The sequence below is a fragment of the Anthonomus grandis genome, chromosome 14 (assembly GCF_022605725.1).
Source record: "Anthonomus grandis grandis chromosome 14, icAntGran1.3, whole genome shotgun sequence".
Classification (NCBI taxonomy): domain Eukaryota; kingdom Metazoa; phylum Arthropoda; class Insecta; order Coleoptera; family Curculionidae; genus Anthonomus; species Anthonomus grandis.
In genome coordinates this window covers 9,889,227-9,914,560 of record NC_065559.1, presented here as the reverse complement: position 1 = coordinate 9,914,560, position 25,334 = coordinate 9,889,227, and the positions used below count along the sequence as shown (strand labels likewise).

At 31.8% G+C, this 25,334-nt stretch overlaps 1 protein-coding gene across 1 annotated transcript; it reads right to left on the bottom strand.

Moving 5' to 3' along the window:
- Positions 1-638: 638 nt before the first annotated feature.
- On the bottom strand, positions 639-25,277 carry LOC126744571 (uncharacterized). The gene is made up of 7 exons (XM_050452032.1): positions 25,017-25,277; positions 11,397-11,594; positions 11,088-11,348; positions 10,863-11,032; positions 10,561-10,741; positions 10,081-10,302; positions 639-966 (listed from the first exon to the last, which is right to left on the bottom strand). The coding sequence occupies exons 1-7, from the start codon at positions 25,167-25,169 to the stop codon at positions 718-720; spliced, it is 1,434 nt and encodes a 477-aa protein (XP_050307989.1). The 5' UTR covers positions 25,170-25,277; the 3' UTR covers positions 639-717.
- Positions 25,278-25,334: the final 57 nt, after the last annotated feature.

The window sequence follows — 25,334 nt, the reverse complement described above, 5'->3', positions numbered from 1 at the left end:
CTGAAGTTCATAAAATATTCTCGAACTGGGTCCATACACACTTTCAGCACTACTACCAATGCGCTTAGAGTCTTTTATTTTCTTCAATTCCTTCCTGTAATTACTACGTAGTGTATTAATTTGCTTTTTCACATCTTCAATACTGGCTTGTGCCTTTAAACGTACCAAAATTTAATTTGAAGCAAAGCTTCGTATCTGAGTCTTTTTTTGTCTCGATCGGAATACTCTCTCAATGTGATATTCCACAACTTTGGCATTGACTTATAAGCTGCAATAAACCTCTTTAATATTGATTTTCTTGTTTCTTCTTCTTTAGAAGATATGCTGGATGAAGGTGACCCTACTGGAGACTGCATCGATTCCATGATGCCTCGATGACTTCATTTGAAATACTGAATTACTTTACTTTACTGCGCTCGCACAATCAATATTTTCATCAGTATTTTGGCTCCGCCTAAATACATTCAGGACCCCGAAAGTGTTATCAGTATACTGAAAGTCCATCAGTATTTGCCCTCACACGATCAGTACTATTGTCAGTATTTCGAAATACTGTCAGTAATACTGATCGTGTGAGGGCCACTTAACAATAATTAATAAATTGTCTTCTGGGTAGCCAATTAATAAACTACATAAAATAACATAATTACCACACATCTATTAAAATCAAGAAATATTATATACAGTATAATCATACATATGTTAAATAAAAACTGGTTATTGCGTTAAAATAAAATTACTCTGCCCAAATACTAAAATGAATATTACAAAAATTGCTAAAGTTATACCCGCGTACTTTCCTCTTATTGCAAGGCCAAAGAGTTTAGCATTTAATTTTAAACTCGAGGTATAAATGAGAATGGAATTTAATTCTTGGACAGACGTTTCTTGATGTGCATATGGTCTGGCTCGTACTTCTTGTCCAACGGTCTTTAGATATTCACATGCGATGTTTAAGCGTGCGGCCTAAAAATAATAACTTATTATTGACAAATAAGGACATTGGAATAAATTGATCTTAAAATGGTTAGTTACAGTCTGTTTCTTACAGAGTTCTATATTTTCCTTCCGGATTTTTACTTAGTTACTTATTTAATATTAGTAGTCACAGGTACCAATTAACATATCAATTTTAAAAATCGGGGTATTATTCACTCCTAAACTTAATGAATCTATTAATTGTTTAGAAAACTCCAATGGTAAAGTATTCCATTGAGTGATGAAATGCTTATCATATGTGACTTTCATTCAAATCTTCTTAGTAAATATAGTAGCATAGATATTATAACCAACATTTTGCTTACATTTAATTCAAAACAAATTGTCTCTCTTCTAACTTGTTCAGTTGATTTGAAATTGGTCAGTAACTCATAGCCTCATTAAATTTTTTATCATTAAGTCGAATAAGAGAATAAGAATAATGCTCTTCCGGGCAGTTCAAAAGAACCTTTAGCTGATTTATGATAAAAGTAATAAATGACTTTCTTTTTATTTAACTATGTCTGGAAAATATTTAAAAAAATTTTTATCTCTTTCAGGCAGCTTAACCTTAAAAATGTGTTTTCCAAATTTTAAACTACCTGGAAATAAAAAAATTTCATTCCTTCCAAAAAGCAAAAGGAAACAAAAAGGAAAAATAAGAAATTGACTTAAATAGATGGAACTTCAATATCGATATCTCTTCCAGGCAGTTGAGAAAAACTAGCAAATGCCTATGACTAATAAACATTCTTTTTCAGGCAGTTTAAATAATTTTTTATTTCTGTCAGACAGTTCAAAAAAGGGAATTGACATTTTTCTTCAACTACCGGGAAATAAATGTGTCAAGGTGACTGTTTTATGAAATAAATATTAAATACATATAAGTATGATAAAAAATGCTTTTTTCCCAGGCATCAAAAAAATATTTTAACTGCTTGCAAATATAATATTTTGCATTTTTTCATTTCTTCTAAAGAGACTTTATCTGAGTTATATTAGAAATATTAAATGTCTTCTGAGTGTCTCTTTAACTGTCTGGAAAAAAGTAAAAAGTTCCCCCTTTCTTGGAGATTGGAGAAACTCGAGATTCACTTGTCCTGCTAAAATCTGTTCAAAGGACCTTTTACTTTTTCACACCACACATTCAATTTTTGAGAGTACTGCCTGTTCATCTCCATCATCCAATACGGATTTTCTATTGCCCAATATCGACAATTTTGTCTGTTCACACAAAAATTAAAATAGAACGTGGCTTTATTCAAAAACATAATATTTGTTACTAAACTATTATTTAGGTTGCACATGTTTTGCAAGGGTTCACAAAACTCATTTCACCTGTCAATATCTCTTGCACTGGAATAACTTTATTTTACATGTTTAATATTTGTGCTTCTTAACTATTTGATGAACTTTAGATTTCACCATGTGTAATTAGCCCAATCTGCGACAAAGGAGTGCCGGAATCCAAAGGAAGCAAAACGTCATATTGTTTATTTTTATTTCGAGCAGGACGACCAGATTTTTGCAGATCTCTAACATGACTGAATTTTCTAAATATAGCCTCTATTCTACTCACCACCTTTTGACATATCGGAGGCCGATCAGGATAAATTTTATTAAATAATTGGGATACAAATTCTCAGAGTACATTTATAAAAAAATTAAGTAATTACTTGAACTGCCTGAAAATAAGACTTTTTTTATCTATTGTAGGCTGTTCAAAAGAGCCTTTAGCTGAGTTATTATAAAAATATTAAATCCCTTCTGAGTGTCTGTTTTAACTACCTAAAAGTGAGAAAGGCTTTTTTCCAGACATTCATAAAAAAAAATAAAAAAATTCTTTTTAACTAAATTTTAATAGAAATATATTAAATGTCTTCTGGGTGTCTTTTTTAGCTGCCTGGAAAAAGTGAAAAATGCCCTTTTTCAAGGCATTAAGAAAAAATGCTTTAACTGCCTGCAAATAAAACATTTTCCATCTATTCCAGGTAGTTCAAAGAGACTTTATCTGCATTATAATAGAAATATCAAATGCCTTCTGAGTGTCTTCTTCAAGGATAAGAAAGAAGTGAAAAATGCCTTTTTTATACGCATGCTCAAAAAAATAATTGAACTATCTGAAAATAAGATCGACCTCCTTCAGATGGTTTAAAAAAGTATTTAGCTGAGTTACGATCGAAACAAATGTTTTTGAGTTTTTTCGTCAACTGAGCATCGCAAATGTCAAAAATTCCCTTTTCCAGGTATTCTAAAAATAGATAAATTGCTTTTACTGAATGCAAATAAAACATTTTCCATCTTTTCCAGATAGTTCAGAGGACTTTTGAGTCTCTTCTTCAACTGTCTGGAAAATATAAAAAATGTCCTTTTTTTAGGCATTTAAAAAACTATATCACGGCCTCAGTACAATATGATACAATTTGTAGAGTCAATAGTGGTAAAACATCTAGTTTAATATTTTTAGACTGCAGCAAAGCATTTGATCCTAGATAACCAGCTTTTATGTACATTATTATATTGCGATTTTTCTGACGATGTGTGACGGTAACTTAGAACATTGAAAGGCTAGAATTAGCATTGCCGTGGAACTATAGGCCGTTTGTTTGCTTGCAACGCCTCTGATATAATAATGCCAAATACTAATGTAGAAATGGCAAAAAAAAACACTTTATAATATCATAAAAATTGGTCACTTATTTTGACAGGCGCAAAACAATACAATTCCTCTTTAATAAAATATGACGCTTTTTTTCATAAAATATAATAAGATACTCTATAAAGAAGTTAACAATCAAAGTTAAATGAATGTCATTAACGTATATGAGAGAAAAAGGCAACAACATCGCAACGCCGCTTGATCGTATTGTTGATTCCACCGACACAAGTAATCCTTACCAGTGACGTCGTCAAACAATATTTACATGATAAATATTTTTTATTATTAGATTATGCTTTAAATTATAAGCCATATTGCCGCTTATGAACTTTACACGTTTTTTTAATGTACTTCATTAAAGTAAAGGTACTTAAAAGGCATTTTTATGGAAGTTAAATATTTTATATTTATTATAAATTTCTTAATAACTTTTTTTATTATTCTACGTTTATGGTGACGGTTGTTCCTTGATATGATGTTATGACAATATCGGTATTTACTTGTATAAAGATCGGCTTGAATCGCATTTTCCCATGCTGCGGCACAAATGGCCCAAGTTTTAACTATCGTAACAATTTTCAAAAATACTGAAATGACTTCTAAAGACGGTAACGGTGAGATTTTTTCAGGAACTTCTTTTAGATAAAACACAGTGGGTGCTCGATGATAAGAAACTGTCTGGTTTACGTCTTATGCAGATCTAGTATCTCAAAGATCCAAACTACGTGCGTTATTGTTTCTTATTTATACGTTTGATATATTTAGGTGTGACTTATAATTCTAAACTCACAGTATATGCTAAGAAAAATGTTACTTTAACAAAAAGATAAGCTACTGTTGCACTTTGTAGAGCAACCGTAACAGTATATTATCAGTATCAAGTTAGTTTGGTACCGACCCGAACAAGCTGTGATAAAAAATAATGCCCTCCCTAAGAAGTATCTAGAACAAAGACATTAAGTTAATAGAAATAGTTTTAAAATTTCTGCATATTTTCAGCATTTTTTGCATCCAAATTATATAAATTTTAATATTTTCCTCGAGTTCAAATTCTTCTTCCTCAGCCATTGCTTGTCCACTCCTGAACATAGGCCTCGCCACTTAAGCAATACCAGCACTACAAAGAGATATGCGTGATGCTTTGGGAGTATAAGTATTGCTTTTGTTATTGCTGATTGCGGAGGCGAATACTGCCAATAGGTTTGAGGTATCGTCGATTATTAGGAGTACCTGCAGAATTTTAGAACTCGGTATTTATTTCTGACAAAACAAGAATTTTTTTGGTGCAGGATAGTCATCGGATACGGGTATAGAGGGAGACAACAAGAGCTGCCCAGCTTGCTCATGCACCACCCTTTGCTAAAGGAAGTGCTATATTCTGGGCTCGAATCATGTCTAATGGTCGCGCAGAATTAATTTATATTCAAGGCACAATGACTGGTGAGAGATACATAAGAGAGATTCTAGACCATTACGCCAGACTGTATGGCTAGCGTGGTGAAACTTTCGTTTTTCACGAGCTTGTTCATGCTGCTCATGAATGGCTCAACATATCTCGACTTTCATTGACAGTATGGGCAGACCTATGCAAGTTTGAATAAATGCTAGAGGTGAAAATACACGTTATTAAAAAGTTTTGCAGTACCTTTATTAAGAAAACTTTTAATTTGTGTAAACTACAGCAAAGTACCGGGCTCAACATAAGACCACATGATGCTAAAAGCAACCCTAGGCTAAGACGTGATATGAGCTAATCTAATAAACTAATGAGCCTCCGAATAATGGTGAGAATCTACCCGCATCTGTTATTAATTATTTTGGGAATGGAACGGAGGGTCTTTGGGTTTTCTAAAATGTTTTTAATAAGGGAAAACCTAGCAGTTTTAAATATATATTTGTTGTGAGCACTCGTGTCTTATTTCTAAAATGTTGCTGCTTTAAGCTGCGTTTCTTTTCCGTCGATGCAGTGCTAACGCATCGTGTATCACCTCCTATTTAAACCCATGTGTTGTCGCACCAATGCGGTACCGGTGCGTTTTTACCGCATCCGTTGAAACCGGATCGTGTATACCCGCACTTACAGTTCAGGTGTGGGGTAGTGCTTTGTACCCCTTGTTTGTGCGTGTGTGCAAACCCAAACATTTTAGTGAACATTATTGCGCTAGTTTCGTTTAGTAATAATCGGCAGCCATAAAAGTTGTGGGATAGTAAAAGCAGGTGCTAGATTGATTACTTTTTTATCGTAAAAATGGGAAGAACAAGTAAAAGAATTCAACGAGAGAGAAGCTCTTCTACTTCAAGTTCTTCTAGTGCCAATAGTTCTTCCAGCGAAGACCGTTGCAGAAGAAAGAAGGGTAGCAAGTACTGGTCTGATAACAATAGATCCTACAACCCCATTACTAAATCATCAAGGTCTGTAAATAAAGACGATAAGATCAGAGATTTGGAATTAATGGTTGAAAAACTAGCCAGAGAAAATGCAAAACTATGTAAACAACAGCAGGTAAAGGTTATGGTAAAAAATGATTGTATCCCCGAGTTTTCGCCAGACAATAAGGTACTTGCAGCTTGACAAAATCGAGCAATTCAAGCAGGTAAATGAGTGGAATGATGTGACAGCAATTTATAGCATGCAGTCACGTTTGATAGGTATGGCCAAAAGTTAGTATTATCGCTTGTCAAACTATAATATGGGACGAATGGAAGGCTCTGATTAGGAAAACGTTTCCCGATCATATTAACCATGCAGCTGCGCTTAAGAAGATGCTGCAAAGGGAAAAGTTACCTCATAAGTCCATGATCACATATTATTTTGCTAGAATGGGGCTACTCAGGTTGTGTAATATACAAGGGAAAAAGGCTGTTTCTTGTATTGTTGATGCTATTAGGGATGGTATCGTGCAAAATGCGGCTAGAGCCTGAAGCGTTGTATGAACAATATCTATTTGCTTTAGAGGTTGAGTGTTCTAATAGACCAATTCCTCCAGGTGAAGAGGAAAAAGTTTCTCGTTACGGATCAAAGTTAACCAAAGGTGTTGGCTAATATTAATAATAAACCTGACTACTGCAAAGATATTGGGCTTCGATGCTTTAACTGTCTCAAAAAAGGTCACACCAACCCGACTTGGAGATCTGGATCATTCATACACAAGAATTTACCTTGATCCAAAGAAGAGGAACACATTCAAGAACTTAGGGGCGAATTGGAGGGTTTGTCACCGTTAGACATTTTTTTCAAATTTGTCGATGAGAATCTTATGGATTTGATTATCCAGTTTTCAGAAAAATACGCACAATAACAGACACGAGTTTTATCTATCACGAGAAGAACTGCTGAATTTTCTTGGGATCCTAATTTTGTCTGGATATCACAGCTTACCCCAGACAGATATGTATTGGTCTTTAGATGAGGACAAAACTGTGCATATTGTCAGAGACTGCATAAATAGGAATAAGTTCAGATCAATAAAGCGAAATCTACACTTGAGTGATAATAATAATCTGGATAAAGGAGACAAGTACACAAGACTCCGCCCTGTTTTTGATTCAATGAGTGAAGAATTCTTACAGTTTGGCATTTTTCCATTCAACTTATCTATTGATGAGCAAATGGTTCCTTATTTTGGACGCCATTCTTGTAAGATGTTTATAAAAGGCAAGCCTGTGCGTTTTGGTTTTAAACTTTGGTGCATTTGTTCTTCAAGAAGAACAGTGATATTGGACTTGGTGCGACTGTAGTTGTTGAACTTTTGTCAGTTGTGAAAAATCCGCAAAATCATAACGTTTCTCTATCTTTTTGATAACTTTTTTCATCCTACAAGCTCTTATCTCTTTTGAAAACCAAAGGCTATTTTGCCACAGGAACGATTCGCAAAAACAGAAACAGTCATTGTCCTCTGGTTGATAATAAAGTCATTTCGAAAAAAGAAAGAGGCACCTATGATTCCCAGTTTGATGAATCCACACAAATTTCATTGGTAAAATGAAACAATAATTCTACTTTCACGGCAATTAGTACCCATTATCATGTAGAACCTCTTACTTCTGCTAAAAGATAAATAAGAAAATCTAAAAAAGAAGTGTCAATCCCACAACCAGCTGTTATTTCAAGATATAATAAATACATGGGAGGAGTAGATTTGCATGATAATGGCGTGGCAAATTATAGAATCGGTGTGATGGGTAAGAAATTGTGGTGGCCACTATTTAAAAATGCAATAGACAGTACTCTTGTCAATTCCTGGAAACTCTACAATACGGTGAATGTCACAACTGAATTTTAAATCATTCATCGCCGTACGCTTATTAAAAACAAAGAACTTTGCCGCTAGACCACTTCCATTAGAACCACCCAGTGAAGTGAGGGTTGATCACTCTGGACATGTAATCAGTAGGACTCACTCCCGAAGAATATGTTGTGTATGTAGAAGTCAAACAATTTATATTTGTGAGCGTTGCACTATTTATTTACACGCTGACTGTTTTCGGCAATATCACTTAATACTATAGACCGTTGATGTGTTTACGCAACACCACTTATTTCAGAAAGTAGCAGATTTATTTCTTTTTGATTTCACATATATGTGTTTTCATAATTAAAATATGTAATTTAAAAAATTTAAGTTTTATTTCTTTCTTGGCCGTAAATCGGTTAAAATGTCCAAATCATTAATTTTGACATTTACCTTATTTTTTTAAATAACACATTATTGGGAACAACTATTTTTAAAATGCGGTTTCTTTGTCCCTATAATTTGATATGATTATTTTTTAAATCGGTTAATAAATAAGCCCATAAGAAGAAAAATACTAAGTGATCGAACACAATACAATATCTCAAAAGATGCTCTTATAACCATTCAATCGATATACCAAATTTCATTTGTTTTGAAAAGTAACAAAGGTATTTAGTGTTCTTTTTGTTCTTAGTGTTCTTTTGTGTCACCCGGTATATTTTTTGTAAGCACTGGTGTCATATTTCTAAAATTTTGTTTCTTTACATTTGTTCATTTTTATTTGTATTAAAAAATAATCTTATATTTAAAAAAAAGTAATAAGGTTTTTTTACAAGCATTTTAGTTGTTTTCTAAATTAAAACTAATTAATAAATTTCCAACAATTTTTTTTGCGAAAACAAAACTTTTGGAAATTTAAGGTGATCCAAAACTAATAAATCTATGTGTATACCCGTTACACTAATACAGCATAACGTTTAGTTGTAAAGAATGAATTAATAAAATCGGCGCATTAAAATTACAATGTACATTGTTTACTTTGAGCTAGCGTAGGGTTCATCTGTATTATGGTAAACAGTTTATGTAGAAAAATGGAATTTATTAGTTTCTGTATGATCTCAATTTATCTAATAAAAATTAAAATACTAAATTTTTTACGTATAATATTAGCAGTGGCGAAGCGTACGAGTAGACAAGGTAGACACTGTCTACCCAAAATTATCCAGTTATTTGTCATTAATTTATTACGTAATTATTTCATGTAATTGTTGAATTACAATTAAAAAAAAATTAACACAGAACGTAGTCGCTCCTTACTATTATTATATAGTATCTAAACGGCTATAATATCTATCTATCTATAATATCTAAGGCGCGCCCCGCCTGACGCACCAATAAAAATAAAAATGCAGGGCTGACACCCAATTATTGTATACGAGCCCCAGAAAGCCACATTGATATTTGTCTTCCGAAATTTAGAGCAATTAATCGAACCATATACGCATCAAGCAGGTGGCAGAGGTCCGGTCGCATCAGCATTCAGCCTATTACGTATGCAAAATTTAATCGCGGGAAAGACATTCAAGCTTTTGTCTATCGAAGTTGACCAGCTATTTTATTATGCTGTTGAGGGTTATTGTTTATGAACACGCTTGATCTGGTCGGCCGCAATACATCTTACAGGTTTTTTTAGTGGTTATTTATGAACGACTGTTCGATATTGGCAATTGTATTTTAGTTGTGTTTTTATTTGTCTTAAAATTAATTAACTTTAAAATAATGGATATTATGGATTTATAAGTTATAGGTATACCTATGTTGTGTTTTTTTTTGTAAGTAGTATTTATTTTTTCTTTTTTATATCACTACATAATTTTTCTCTTTGAGTTAATATTTCATGCGCTTTCATTCTCTATTTCATTAAAATGAATAATATTGAATACACATTTTTTTCTAATTGTTTGTCTACCCGAAAAAAAAATTCACGCTTCGCCACTGAATATTAGAAGCTTTTAGTTTTCTATAATTATAGTAACTCTTTATCACTGGTAACTAAACCAAACTTAATATTAAATAATATAGCAAATTGCATATACCTCGTACTTATTCAATCTTATAGCTTATTTTAAAATAATAACAAATAATTTTTCTTGCTATTTATAAATGTTAGTAAATAAGTAATAATCCAGATAATATTTAAGTTCTTACCTGTATAAATGGAGCTATAGCTATGATCCACCATAACATAACATTAAAAACATTGATAGCAAAATACAGTGGTACACTATCAAAGGACTTTCTGTAATAAGAAGCTAGGATCCATACAGTTCCTGATATTGCATAAGATCCATTTACGAGGGTAAATAGGCACACTGCTGAAGCAACTCTGTTGTTTAGATACCATAATAATTTTCGGAATTCCTCAATGCTCTAAAACAAAAAGAAGAAGAAAATAATGTTACTGTTTGAAATTTAAAAAAATTATTATTGTTATGGCTTCATTTATGAAAGACAACTTTAGGCGTTTTAAAACAGTATACGATTAGAGGTTTGATGAAAAAGGTGCTTCGAAGCTATTTCGATTCAAAAATAAAAAACGTGGCTTTACAAGTTCTAGTTATTGTATATATAAACATTGTTTTCAAACTAAAAATATCAGGCGTCACAGAGTTACACAGGCGTACTTACCCTAATCCAATCCAGAGGCTTAAGAAACTGTTGCAGCATCATTTCCCTCATGTATTGCACATACGTCTTCAAAAGTTGAACTTGTAAACAGTAATTGGATATAACACTTGCCTGAATTATATCATGACATATTGTACAAATGACTAGAAGAGTCTTCATTGTTATCTCAACCCAAGCAGGACTAAAAAATACTATATGTCATGTTATTTAAACTCAAAAGAGCATGTTTTTTCAAAATGTAAGGTTACAATTTAAAATACAAATTATCAAAATTTTATAACGAACTTATATTATCTACATACCCATGATTTATCCATTTAAAAATAATATCTCCTTCTGCCATCATATAGAACACGAGAGCGACCGATAAAAACATCCAAATGAAACTGGCCAAAACAAACATCCACAGTGTTCGTACGATTTGCTTTTGGTTAATGTTCATATTTCGCACATGGCTTGATGTTAAAAAGACCTTTAAAATTAATTATAAAATAATTATCATTAAAAAATGTTATTTCAATTCATACCCTTTCTATTAATACAGTAAGTTGATCATCGTCCGTTTTCCTAAAAGCAAAATAGGCACAAAGATATCCTGCAAAATGCAAAATACTGGGAATTATAAAGCATGATATAAGTGAGCCACTGCACGTCAGATCATAAACCATTTTTAATTCGGTTCTGTTTAAATTTTTAAAAGGAATTGGCGACATACTGCCGAAGCCTCTATCTCTTCGAAAGCAAGCCATATATTGTAGAACATATCCAGACACAAGAAAAATTATGACCTAGAAATTTTTTATTGAAAAAAAAATTAAAATTTAATTAGGTTCTACCTGTAAAATGTAAGTAACATTAAAAGTCTTCAGGAAATATCTTGATTCGGTAGACTCTCCAAATATTGGTCTTAGTCCCAATAAGCTAAGGAACCTCATATATGGTATTAAAAGCTTCTTTTTACAAATATTTAGGATTCCTGTAATGCTATGCGGGTCAAATGATTCCTCTACGATAATAATATTATTATCGTCGCCCTAAAATAAAATCGAAAAGTGCTTAGACAAAAGTATTATTAATGTTATAAAAAATAATAGTATTTTATTAAGTACTTTGTTGTCAATATTTGTCCCATTTTGGAAGGTACTAGACAATGCTATAAAAGTCAATAGGAACTAAAATAGTATTAATTAAAATACGATGATATAAATAATATTTACCTACGATATGGGTATAATAATAATATTAATCGACTTTTATTAAAATAAAAAAGAAATTACAAACTGGTACAAAAAGGCGATATTTAGCTATATAGCTACTCCTACATATAACCTACCTGCAAAGAAATTAATTTTTAAGTAAAATGATATTTGTTGTAGCAACATCGAGACAAGGGCCATAAATAGTACAGCGGTAACTAAATATCGAAAATAAAATAGTAGTGACCTAAAATAGAAGTAGCGAATGAAGATAGTGCGCTGCTATGTTTTTCCAGTTGTTTTATACGATATGGAAGCATAGAAATTTACCGAGTCAATGCTCAAACGTCTAGAATCATTGGAGATTGGGGGTGACCGACGATTACTAAAAATCAGTTGGGTAGACATATTTAGTAACCACATCAAGTTCCTAATCACATGGCAAAGATTTAAAAGTAATTAAAACTATCAAATAATGTAAATTAGAATCCAGGCAAGCATTGTCCCAAAAGAAGGAGCGTGATTAAAAAATTTGAGCAAATGGTACAGGACCTCTACAGTCTTCCGTTCTTTTTCAAATAAAAACTTTTCCGAATAGCTGTCAATCAGATAATCGTTGTCAAAATGATAAGGTAGGCTAATAATAACGATTGTTGAATAGTCATGATATCAGAAGAAGAAGATAGCAACTATACAACTGTAAAACGTTATAAGAATTTTAAAGCTTTATAGTGTACTAGTAAAGTCTGATAAATTGTATGTATATTTAACATAATTTCTGCTGTCACATAGCTTATTTTTCAGCACAACTCTAATTAATTTCTATAAGGATCTTTGGCAAAATAATACTTATGAAAAAAATAATTTTTGAATTATACATGGTTTATGAAAGATCAGAAACCACCACCGTTCTCACCGGTCTCACCACCGGTGCAGACTACTAGAAAAAAACTTTGTAATCAACAGGGTTCTTCTTCTTCCTCTTCTTCTTTTCTTGCCAACGTTTTGTTTTTACCTCGTATTTCAATCAATGTTCAACGACACCTACAACCTGCTGTAACCCTGCAGTGACCCTGCAGCCAACTGCTACAATACAATAATAGTAACTGTAGTAATTATTATTGTATTATTAAGTGTATTTGACTCTACCGACCTCAGTGACCTAAGGTTAACTCTTTTTTATTATTATTAAATCGTGTTATTATGGGTGAGTGAGTTCTGCGACCATCCAGGAAACTCTGGCTCACTCCGCCTTGAGCCAGTGGTGCTCTTTACCCACTCTATCCTTCTTTTGGGCAGGGGCATAAGTTTGTAACTACTAAAACCTTTATTTTTTAAATATTTTAATTTTAGTGATTACTTTTTTTAAATAATAGTTTAGATAGTAAAGATAGTTTATTTTAATATAAAATAAGTCAAGGTTAAATGCGAATAATAGAAAAGTTATTAGAAGTCTCCAACGTGCTTTATGGGCGAAAAGAAATTATTTATTTTCCAGTAAATTTGGATATTTGACATCCTTGTAACCTTATATATATTCCTCCATTATATCTCTAGGGATAGAACTACTAACCATGTTCGATCCAAATTGAATAAACGAGATGTGCGGCTTTTAGCTTTTCTCCTCTCTGGGTATAGCATTGCCGTTCCATCTTTAACTTAAGGCTTTCCATATTAATTTCTATTACATGCTGATGCATAGATGTTTTGGCACTCAAGAAAGACATTGGCCAGTCGTTATAATCACATAGTAACGTGAGTATAAGTAAAAGTGTGCAAGCAAAATACATCATATACCATTATTATCATCAAGACAAGGAAAGAATTTTTAATATTAATAGAGAACGTTATAACGAACTGATCTGGACAGAACTACCACCCTGAACTACCGATATTTGAATATTCTGCACTTCTTGCAATTTTAAAATGTTAATTTCAAAAATTTTATGGAATGTTTAGTATTTATATTTTTTTTACTCCAGGAGCGTATTACTTTTTTTAATACTAATTTTGTAATATGTCGCTGGGCTAGATAAACAAAAAAAAAAACATAAACTTTAATATTTCGACTCAAATATCTTTATATATTTGCTTATGCTATTCAGGGTGATTTACTATTTGCTATTTACTATTTGCTATGTGTAACCCTTGCTATCTCCGAAACTATAGAAGATACGAGGGCGCTTAAATTAGAAAAAAGTTTGCAATTTTGGTGCTTATTCTAAATCCTTTTACAGCGTTGAAAAATGTTTATTGTTTCATGAATTACAGGGTAATTTATAAAAAAACGCCAAATTTTATTTTAATTATTTTAGAAACTTATTTTTAATTACGAAGTATTATAAATTTTTGTGCTCTACAAAACTTCACCTTTAGTTAAGTTTTTTTTTGGCTGTTATTTAAAAATATTTTTAACGCTAATATAATATAAAGTGATAATATTAATAATAATTCTATTATAGACATAAAATGACTTGGTTTTTTAAATAACCTTTAAAGAGTGTACAATTTGTTTAGCTGTCATCAATTTATTTATTTAATACTCATTTGCTGAATAACATTATTGCTACTAAATATTAAACCTCAATATTAAAAGAAATTATTTAAAATAATAAATATTACAAAAATGATCTGACTAACTTTATAATAATTTTTTTTAATAAGGAATATAATAATGAACAAAAATAAATCCAGAACGTATTTAAAATAAATAAAAGCTATTAAATAATATATATATAATTATGAAATAAATTGTTGTTAATCTAATTGTTTGAAACGACCACCATTATTTTCTAAGCAATATCTGAAAAAATAAAAAAGATTCTTTTTGGCTTGTTTAAACAGAAATAAAATTTAAAATTTAGCTTTTTCACCTGCATAAATAATTATTTATCTGCAATACCACCTATATTTTTTATTTTAGATTTTGGACGCTTTTGCTCTTCTAGAAACATTAACATTAAACATTAATTTTATCCTATCTTTATTAAATTTTTTCAATACATTGTTTTTTGTTTTCACACCTTGGTTAAAAAGACTGAAAAAACAAAAACTGTAAAGTATTAAAATTTTTAATTTTAAATTTAATCTCTAAAAGCCTTTTGCATATAATATTTAAGTATAAAGTCCAGTGCAACGATATATTAGAATGGTCACCCGTCAAAACACCAGCATTTTACTTCTCAAACAATGTAAATAGAAGAAGGTGGATGACATTGTTTGGCAGGTGGAATGCTGGTGTTTTGACGGGTGACCATTCTAATATATCGTTGCACTGGACTTTAACGTGAAAGATACTGTTTGCAGGTTATAAAATAACAAAATTATCGGTTCGAAAAATAAACGTCGTAAAATATTATTTGCCTTAGATTGGTTTGCTTCTAAAAGTTTGGCTTAAATATTTTGTTATATTTAATAATTACTAGCACCTACGTAAGTGATTAAAAAAATAGCGTATCAATTATTTCAAAGTGGTTTTTTTAGAATATTTATTTATGTCTTAAATATTAATATTTATGTAATAATAAAACTGCTTAGGAAAAAAACATAATTTCATAACGAAAGAGTTTCTTAACATCTGTTTTTTTTATAAATAATAAGGTCAGATCTATGAACTGCGATATCAGTATTAAAAAACTATTTATTTTAAAATATTACATAACTTGATAAGTATATTTATCTAATCTAATGCACGAATTATTGTAAATAATAAATAGCGCATTTTAAATTGTGTTATACACAGTTAATACTGGTATATCGTTTATTCTGTGATATCTTTGAACATAATATACTACTATTTCTAGCAAAAATATTTATTTCATATCAATTACAAAGGATATTTCAAATGTTTTCTTGTGTTTTTTGTTAAATTCTTTTTGTTAAATTTGGTTTTAATTAATTTTTTATATAAGCAAAGTTATATATAAAATTAAATAGAAATTAGAATTTAGCACGAGTAGATTTTAAATTTTATTAATTTTCCAATAAATATGCTATGTATTTTATCGAACAACTAAATTAATAGTAAGCAATACAATATCTATATTCAACAAACTTTTTTTGTTAATTAATTTAATCTATTTCTTGTCACATTTAAAAATAATAAAAAAAACATTAAATATTTTGATACAAAGAAAACATTCGATAACATAAAGGGTGTCCCATACAAAAAAAACAGACTTTTAACATTTTCATATCTAAAGCTAAAATCGCGAATTTTAAGAAATCCTGTATAATTTAAAACGAATTTCTTAAAACAAAATCAATTTAAATGTTCTTGAAATACTATACAAAATTTTAAGTTATTACAAATGCAGATAGGTTATTAAAACACTTTCAATTAAAGGTATATTTTGAATAAAGAATAATGGAAAATAATAATTAACTTAACAACCATTTAAAATAAATACAGAATAATAGATGATGAGTTGATGGTATTGTTTGGTATGAGCATTTTACATATTTATTATTTAGTATTTATTATTATTTACCTATAAGCATTTTCAACTTATTTTTAGGTATGGTTACCCACGCAAAACATAATATTTTATCGCATACGTTATGCCCCCAAACTTGACATGTTTACAGCAAAGTCTTATTTTTCTTATGTGCTTAGAACATTGAAAGGCCTTTCAATGTTCTAAGCTCATGTGCCTGCTACAAGATGGCACTATTTATACATACTTCCTTTACAATGATGATAACGACGACAGGCTTTATTGAACACCACTCATATGTTTAAATTTACTCTTATTTAGCATTACCAAATTTAAAATTGAGCAGTGTTGTCTTTATCCTAAAACTATGTACCGTAAACCGGGGTGACTTTTCCACTTTGCTCCATTTAAAAAAAAAGTTTGTTTTAATTCCCGCCTAAAAACGTGTAAATATAAAGCACCCAAACCGCGAGTGTATCCAACATTACCAATTTGGCTTTACGGAGCGCGCTGCGTACGTCGATACCTTCACTCTTCAGTACCGTTCAGTCAACTGCAGAGGGAAGATACGCTTAATATTTTGTTTTAATTTTACCTCAAAAAGTTTTGTGTGTGTTTTGGTTTTTATTCTAGGTGTAACAAGTAAGTATGGCAAAGTTGATATTGAATTACCTTGTGATTATTTTTTACCTAGTAGAACTATTTAATAGTTGCAAATAATTCTTGAAAAAAGAATTTCGGTTTTACTGTCAACATTTCGCAGTTTTTGGGGTTACTTTTCACCGGAGCAAAGCCACCTAAAACTACAAGCCTAAGGTTACTTTGCTGCTCCGGCTAAAGTATTTCAAATAAATAATGAAGAAAGCTTCTGTTTGTTTTTTATCAAAAAAAACTAAAGGTCGGCGTCATGAATTATGTTTTTTTTGTTTCAGCGTACCTGGGAAATATCAAAGAAAAGCTGGGGCTAGAAGGTATGCAGACTATACCAAAGAAACATTGGAAGAATGCTTGGCTGAAGTTAGATCAGGGGCACTATCACACAGAAAAGCTGAACAAAAGTACAATATACCTAGAAGAACGATTTTAAATAAACTTAAGAAAAAACATAATAGAAAACCAGGTGGCCAACCTGTTTTTTCTTTACAAGAGGAAGAGGATTTTGTTGAGTGCATTATTGCTTTGGGAGACTTTGGTTTTCCAGTCGATACTCAAGAGCTGCGTCATATTATTATGGATTATCTGGACAGATGTGGGAGAAATGTGAAGATCTTTAAGAATAATTTACCCGGCATTGAATGGGCAAATTCGTTTTTTCCAAGACATCACCATTTGTCTTTACGCTTTGCCGAGAATGTAAAGCGTGCAAGAGCGGCAGTAGATGAAACTGTTCAACGCAACTTTTTCAATAATTTGGCCAGTGAATTACGTGATGCTCCTTCAACCAATATATGAAATTTTGATGAGACAAACCTTACGGACGATCCGGGGAAAAAAGGGTTCTTGTCAAGAAAGGTTCCAAATACCCTAAATATATTCGAAATGCTTTGAAGACATCAATATCTGTCATGTTCGCAGGAAATGCTGCTGGAGAACTGTTGCCACCATATGTGGTTTATCGAGCTACTAATATGTGGACTACATGGACAGAAAATGGGCGAAAAGGATGTCGCTATAATGCTAGTTCTTTGGGTTGGTTTGATAGCAACATATTTACTAGCTGGCTCGAATTTCAAATGATGCCGAGATTAAAAAAATTAGAAGGAAAGACAGTGCTAATATATGACAACCTTTCTTCTTATTTGACAGTTCATTCCCTTAGATTGTGTCGTCAAAATCAAGTAAGTTTAGTTTGTTTGCCGGCAAATAGTACCCACCTAACACATCCTATGGATGTGGCATTTTTTCGTCCAATCAAAATATCTTGGCGCAAAGTATTATCAGAATGGAAAGGCACTGAAGATGGTATTAGAAACACAAACATTCAGAAACTGATGATTGAGCATGATTGAGCCAAACACCAAAGATCACTTGCTTTCCGGCTTTCGCAAATGCGGAATATTTCCTTTAAATATTGAGGAGGTTTATGATAGAATCTTCTTTCCTTAAAATACTGGACATAAGAAGAACTTTGTATACGTTTACAAAAAATAATTGTAGAAAAAAAATTAATATTCCTCCAGGCAAAAGTGTGTGCGCTGAGAATGAAATAGAAGAAGAAGAAGAAGAAGCAATAGAACAAGAAGATGGAGCAATAGATGAAGCCATGGAATAAGAAGATTTTATTACACAAGGCACCCAACAGAGAGAGGATATACTTCATTTTAATGACAATTCATCAAATGATATATACTTTGAAGAGCTCGAGAAAGAACATGAAATCGAAAATGAGTTTATAAATTTTGTTGAAGGAATAGACCCTCAAAAAAAAGATAATTTTGATATGGTTATAAAGGAAGTAGGGCGTTTTGTTGTATTTGTTTATGAAGGACAACTTTACCCCGGGCAAATCGTTTCCTTCACCAGAGAGGATTTCCGAATTAAATCTATGCAGAAGTCGCTAAAGATGTGGAAATGGCCCTCAAAGCCAGATGAGCTTACATATTCATGGTCTGATGTTCGGGGATCTATTAAACCCCCTAAACAAGTTACAAAAAGAGGCATCTTCTCTGTGCCTGAGCTCGCCTGCTGGTATAGTGACTAAATCCATACTTTAATTATTAACCTAATGCCTTACCTATTATACGTGTTTTCTTTCCTATTTTTAGAATCTATTTTTAATTTTTGTAGTTTTGCATTTATTTTTTAATTAAACTGCAATGCGTTATTCAAGTGTTAACATTTTTTGTTATATATAAGAAACATTTGCATTTCCTTATATTAAAAACCTCAAAAAAATTAATTTTTTTAAATTTTTATATCCCTCTTTTTACTCGCCGGGGAAAAGTAAATAAAACATAAGGTTAACTTTGCTGCAACGTATAAAATGTAAGAGTTTTGTCTACATATTTAGGGTGGAGCAAAATAACCCCGGGCTATGGGCGAGTTTGCCCCACTTGTCCAACTAAAAAAAAACAAGATATTCGATATTTTTACGCACAAATCTTCAAAATAGTAATTCTTTAAGATGTTTCTTGTATGTAGAATGCAACTAGAGTAAAGAAATTTCGTAATTTTGTAATAATTTTAGCAATTTTTAAAATTTTCAAAAAGAGGAGCAAAGTCACCTCGTCTTACGGTACTAAAAATAATAGCGTAGAATTTATAGTGTCTATATTTGAAGTTCTCACGTAGTTTTTAAAAATAAACATGATTTGATAATCATAACACATTACTTTAAAGTATTAAATACTTGATTACAATTACTTTTAAGAACCTGTAAAAATAACATGGCCACCTATACTTGAAGTAATTTTTATTTCCTCCACTTATTGAGATTTCTATTTTTTAAATATTGTGTAGTGTTTAATAATTTTTTAACTGATTAAATTAAGCATTTAATACCGTTATATAATTTACCTAAAATAAATGTGTTTCAGGTAAAATGGAATTGGCACATTCAACAGTGTTCTTTCTTAACTCCTCAAAATTCGTTGGCCTTCTATTATGATGTTTAAAAATATTCTCCTTAAGATAATCCTACAAATAAAAGTCAGATCAAAGAGAGATCTTGGAGACCATTTAATTTTGCCAGTTCCACTCATAAGGCGGTTAGGAAAATTACTTGTTAAAAATTCTTTTATTCTATTCGCATTATGAGCAGGACAGCCATCTTGTTAAATATAGACTAATCCCAGATCTATATTAGGGAAGAGTTGAACGGCAGAAAGAATTTGGTTTTGTAGCAGCCCAAGGTATTTTACGGCGTTTAAAGTACCATCAATGAAAAATGGTCCAATAATATGGTCGTTCAAAGTACCAGCCCAAACATTCAACTTTTGAGGATACTGTGTACGGTACTGAAAACTTCTGTGCTCATTTTCCTGAGACCAGTAACGAACATCGGAATGTTTTTGTGAATGGTGTTTACCATACAATGGAAAAGAGGACTCATCTCAAAACAAAATATTTTCTAAGGAATTTCTATTTTCATTTGCCTTTTCTAACGTAATATCACAAAATGCCATTAAATAAAATATTTGTATCCATATTTTTTCTAAATACTCGTCACAGTTATACTATTGTGTACTCATACCCAGTTCCTCTTCAACACTTCTGCTCAATCGTGTTAAATCAAAAACTAAAGCACTAAAAACCATTTATTTCCGCTGTTTTATCTCCTAGACCCTTTTAATAGATGGTCCTTGACCTTCAATATGACAATTTTTACATTCTTGGAGGCAAAAGGATGTCTTAAAATTTGACACGACATTTAAAATAGTTTTATCATAAGGAATCGTTCTATTTTCAAAATTTACTGAGAATTAATTCCTGTATTGTATTGCCGAATTGCCTCCATAAAACCATTTAATTAATTGAAGTTTTTCGGAAGTATAAACAGCCATAATGATAAATATTTAGAAAAATTGAAGTAGCGCTTTAAGACTTAACAGTGCAGTATGCAATCACACAGCAAAATGATATCTGGTGACTGTGCCGTGCCGAAAATAGCAAAACAGACGAACGGGATCCGCCGCAACCAGAAAGGAAGCGAGAATGGGTGTTGCCGTTTATAATGCCTATGTGTAGTCCTCTATTTGCCAACCTGTATATAAAGTGAACGTCTGTACGGTGTTCGAGCAGTACGCCATAACCACAGCACTAAATAACGCAAAAATGTGCATAGTTTTATTTTTTATTTTCAGAATTACTATGGGCATAGTTTTGTTCGACTTTAAAATGTCGACTTTGAAATAACAATTGAAAAATCGTGTGAACAAGTAAAATCGATAAAGTGGAAAGCATTTAATACTAAATGGCATCGTAGCCCCCATGTCACCTGTCACAATATTGACAAATTCATGGATTTCGGTTTGTTCAACCTGGGCTCCCTCTAAAGCGAATACATCTTTCGACTTTTTTTTTAAATTGAGAGCTCTCCACAGTCTTTTACCCAAGTTTTTAAGCGACGTTCTGAAAATTTATATTGGAACTAAAACGCATAAATAAAATTAAACAATAACACGTGCAAACCACAATCTCTACTCCTATTTAAATTATATTCAGAATCAATTTTTCAAGAAGCTTTAGAAGTGCATATAGTGTGGATTAACAATGTCCGTCATGCTGATGATACGGTCTTGATTATCGACACATTACACGACCTACAACGAGTTGCTAATGTAGTAGAAGAACAGAGAAAAATAGTGGATTTGAATACTAACACCAAAAAGACAAAACTCGTGATTACCTCCAGGAATCTGAGTGCATTTTGAATTTCCTCACAACTTTAAATGTAATATCCATAAAAAAAAGTGGAAAGATTTAAGTACCTCAAGACTAGATTATTTTTAGAGTGTTAACATCGTATTGAATAAGCCCAGCAAGCATTCCTAAAGTTTGGAAAGGTGCTTGCCCGCGCTGAACTTGACCTTTACTTGCGAATAAGATTCGTAAAATAGTATCGATACTGAAGATAAATAACGTCAACAAGAAACGCGAACTGCTTCAAATCATTAAGAAGAGAAAACGGCATATCTGGGGCATATTATGCGCAGTGAAAAATAGCGATTTTTGCAGTTGATGATTGAGGGCAAAATTAAGGAAGAAGAGAAATCAGAAGATACAAAAAGTTATGGCTGCCTGACATCAGGCAGTAGACAGGGATACAGGATGCGCAGTTGCTGATACACACGCAAGAAGTAGAAATGCGATGAAAAATGTTTCCGTAAACATCCATTAGTAGATATGCATTGTAACAAGTAGATCATTGTTCAAAGCGTATTTGCTAAAGTAAAAAATGTATTTAGTAAAATTTTTGCTACTGGTGTAGTAAACACCTTAATTATGAAGCACAGTTACGAATTGTTGGTAAGTACATTTGTGACAACGCAAAAACTGTAAGTTCTACAAAGAGCACTATAGAAATGTTGTGGTAAAAATTTTGTGAAACTGGTAAGATGAGAGAAAAATGAACAAGTGCCAAAAGAGCAACAAAACCTATACACGACAGGTAACTCAAAGAATTCCGGTAATGTTTCACTAAATTTATTTAAAAACCTTCAGTCCAACATGTTCTGGACATAAAATATGTCCATCATCAGGGATACTATTAAAGAACCAGAGGACCTTGTAAGATAATAATGATGACCATATGGCCATATAATGAGAACTCCTTTCATAGTAGGCTGAATTATGCAATGGAATGCGAAGATCGCTTCTATGTCGTGTAATCATAGTCACATCCTCAGCGTATATTGCCCTATTCTCAATAAACAAATGATTGTATTTTTTCACAAATAAGGGTGAATATTTTTAGTTTGCTGAAGTAAGGTCTACAGGAAGTTCTGTAGGTCAGGCGCAATAACCAACGAATGATACGCTCTTGCATTCTAAATATATCTAGAGCTCCTCTTGCTGATCCCCAGAAACAAATACCATATTGTAAGATCGACTGTACCTGTCCGAAATAAAATAGGCAAAGAGATATCTCAGACACTACATCCCTTAATATTCTAATCAATCCGCACAAGCTAGCTAATCTGGAATAAAGGTTTTTAGTATGTTTCTCCCAATTTAAATTGGGGTCAATGTGTATTCCTAAGAATTTAATACTATTGTCGACAGGAACTGACTGTCCACCAGACCACATAAGTAGAGATTCTGAGACAAAAGTGGCCTTCGAAATATTAATCAACCCCGTTTTACTCGAGTTCAAAGACAACTTACTCTCCAGACACCAGGTCCTCATGCGCTCTACTGCGGTTGTGCAGCCCCGTGAAAGATCTACCACTGTCCTCCTGGCAACTATAACTAATGTGTAGTCGGCGAATTGACAAATTATATCAGAAGGGAACAGCCCAGGCAAACCATTGACATATAATAGGAAGAGCACAGGTCCCAAGATTAAACCCTGAAGACTATATGGTGAGCCGGAATGTGTCACAAACTATTTGTTTTCTTTGCTCTAGATATGAACTGAGTAATTTAGATGCTGCACCCCTGATGTCATACCGTTCCAGAATGTCCAGCAATAAAGAATGGTCAACCGTATCAAACGCCTAAGACAAATCGAAGTACACTCCAGCTGCACTGGCCCTTCTCGTCGCTCTTTTGGGAACGAACCCGTATTGGTGTTTATTTATTATTTGATGGTGAGTTAAATAATTCATAACTATTTGATAGATGACTCTTTCAAACACCTTCGATATGGATAATAATACGGATACCGGTCAATAGTTGGCAATATTCGTTTTTTCTCCCTTCTTAAAAACAGGCACTACTTTTGCCCGCTTAAGAGCAGAAGGGAAAATTTGGGTAGCAAGACTCTCATTGATCAGATTGGAAATGGGTCCGGCTAAGTGAATCCCAACAAACTTTACAAGGAATACCGGAATTTCATCCAAGCCAGAGGAAAATTTATTTGGAAGGTTCATCAATATCTTAAAGATATCCTGAGAATTAACAGAATTGAGAAATATGGTTGGAAAAATGGATAATCATTATGCAAGTCATGTATATTGGAGCTACAGCTTTGTTGATGGTCATGAGTAAAATTTTGAGCAAGTAATTCTGTGACTAAAGCTGGGTTTCCATTAAGATATAGATGAAAACTAATTATTATGGTGTTAAATGACGGAAAGTATTAAAATTATATACACTACTAAGGGGTTCTGTCATACTTATACGTCTAGTATAGAACTTTGACAGAACCCGTTATTAGTGTAAGTAATTTTAATAGCTTCCATAATTTATCTTCTTAAAAATTAGTTTTAGGGCTTCGTGATTACTGCCAACCATCAGAAGTAAACTTTAAAATGTTCATGAAGTTAGTGTCACTACTAAAATAATAAGAAATAGGTTACATGAAAACAATGTTTACAACAAATTGTCTTTTAATACCTTTGTCTTCCAGACTGTTTTAATGTGTGTAATTACTTTCCATTATGTTTGGATATAAAAATAATTATTAGCTCGAAAAGCATTAGAGCTATAGGAGAATATAAAGAGAAAAGATTCAGAAATCAATTACGTATCCAAAAATGCTAACATGTTTTTTCTTTTGAAACATTAACGATGATATCACTTTTTGCTACAAATTGTGTATTTTTTATTGCGATAAGCTATTGTATCACTAACAAACTCTTATTGTGCTGTTCCTTTTCCGCAAGTCTCTAACCTACTATACAACTTGAATATTTACTAGATTTACCTACTAATTTGTGACTAACTAATATCTCACTAACATATAAAGGAATGAAAAATTTTAATAAAAATATTGGATTTTAAATAACTTTCACTAAATTAAAAAAAAAACTTAAAATAATATAAAACCCCTACATATATGAGATGCTGTTATGTGAAATAACCACTAACTAAGTAAAGAAATAATTTTAGCTTAAGCTTTATTTATTACAATTCAATGCATTTAAATAGATGCAGCATTTTATGACGTTATTTTGAAGTAACAATTTTTTTTATTTTAATTTTTATAATTATTTTTAAAAGACAAGAAAATAGATTAAACTCAGTGAGATAAAATGGTTTATTTTTTATAGATTTTATTTGTTTACTATTTTAGTTGCTTAGATGAGATACATTTAATTGCGAATAAATATGCCCTTTTTAAATTAAAAAAATTAAATTTCTGAATATAATTATTAGAAAAATAGGCGCAGTAAGGGTTTAAAATGCAGCGTGGATATTACTTTAAATAATAAATACTTACTGCACTTGTTGAAGTAATTAAATTATTCTGAGAATGGCCATATCCCAACACACACTCCTCCGGATCTTCATTATTTTCTTCCATTTCTTTTTTTTCCAAATTTGTTTCTCTATAGGACAGGTTTATTCCAACAATAACAGCCAGCAATGCCATAAATAAGGCGTCAACATAACACCAGTTTTAGCAAAACACGAAAACATTTTATCACTATCCGAAGGTTCATCTTGACCGGTCCATTGGCAGACTGAGAATGTTTATCAGCATAAAAAATTAGCATTATTCCTATTATCGGAGTTTTGAACGGCGCGACTGCATCGA

Excerpts from the sequence above, each read along its gene's own strand:
- LOC126744571 (XM_050452032.1), bottom strand. The coding sequence starts at position 25,169 with ATGGCATTGCTGGCTGTTATTGTTGGAATAAACCTGTCCTATAGAGAA. Across the intron at positions 11,349-11,396 it reads ATGTTACTTACATTTTACAG|GTCATAATTTTTCTTGTGTC; the intron begins GTAGAACCTAAT and ends AAAAATTTCTAG. Across the intron at positions 10,303-10,560 it reads AGCCTCTGGATTGGATTAGG|AGCATTGAGGAATTCCGAAA; the intron begins GTAAGTACGCCT and ends TTTTTGTTTTAG.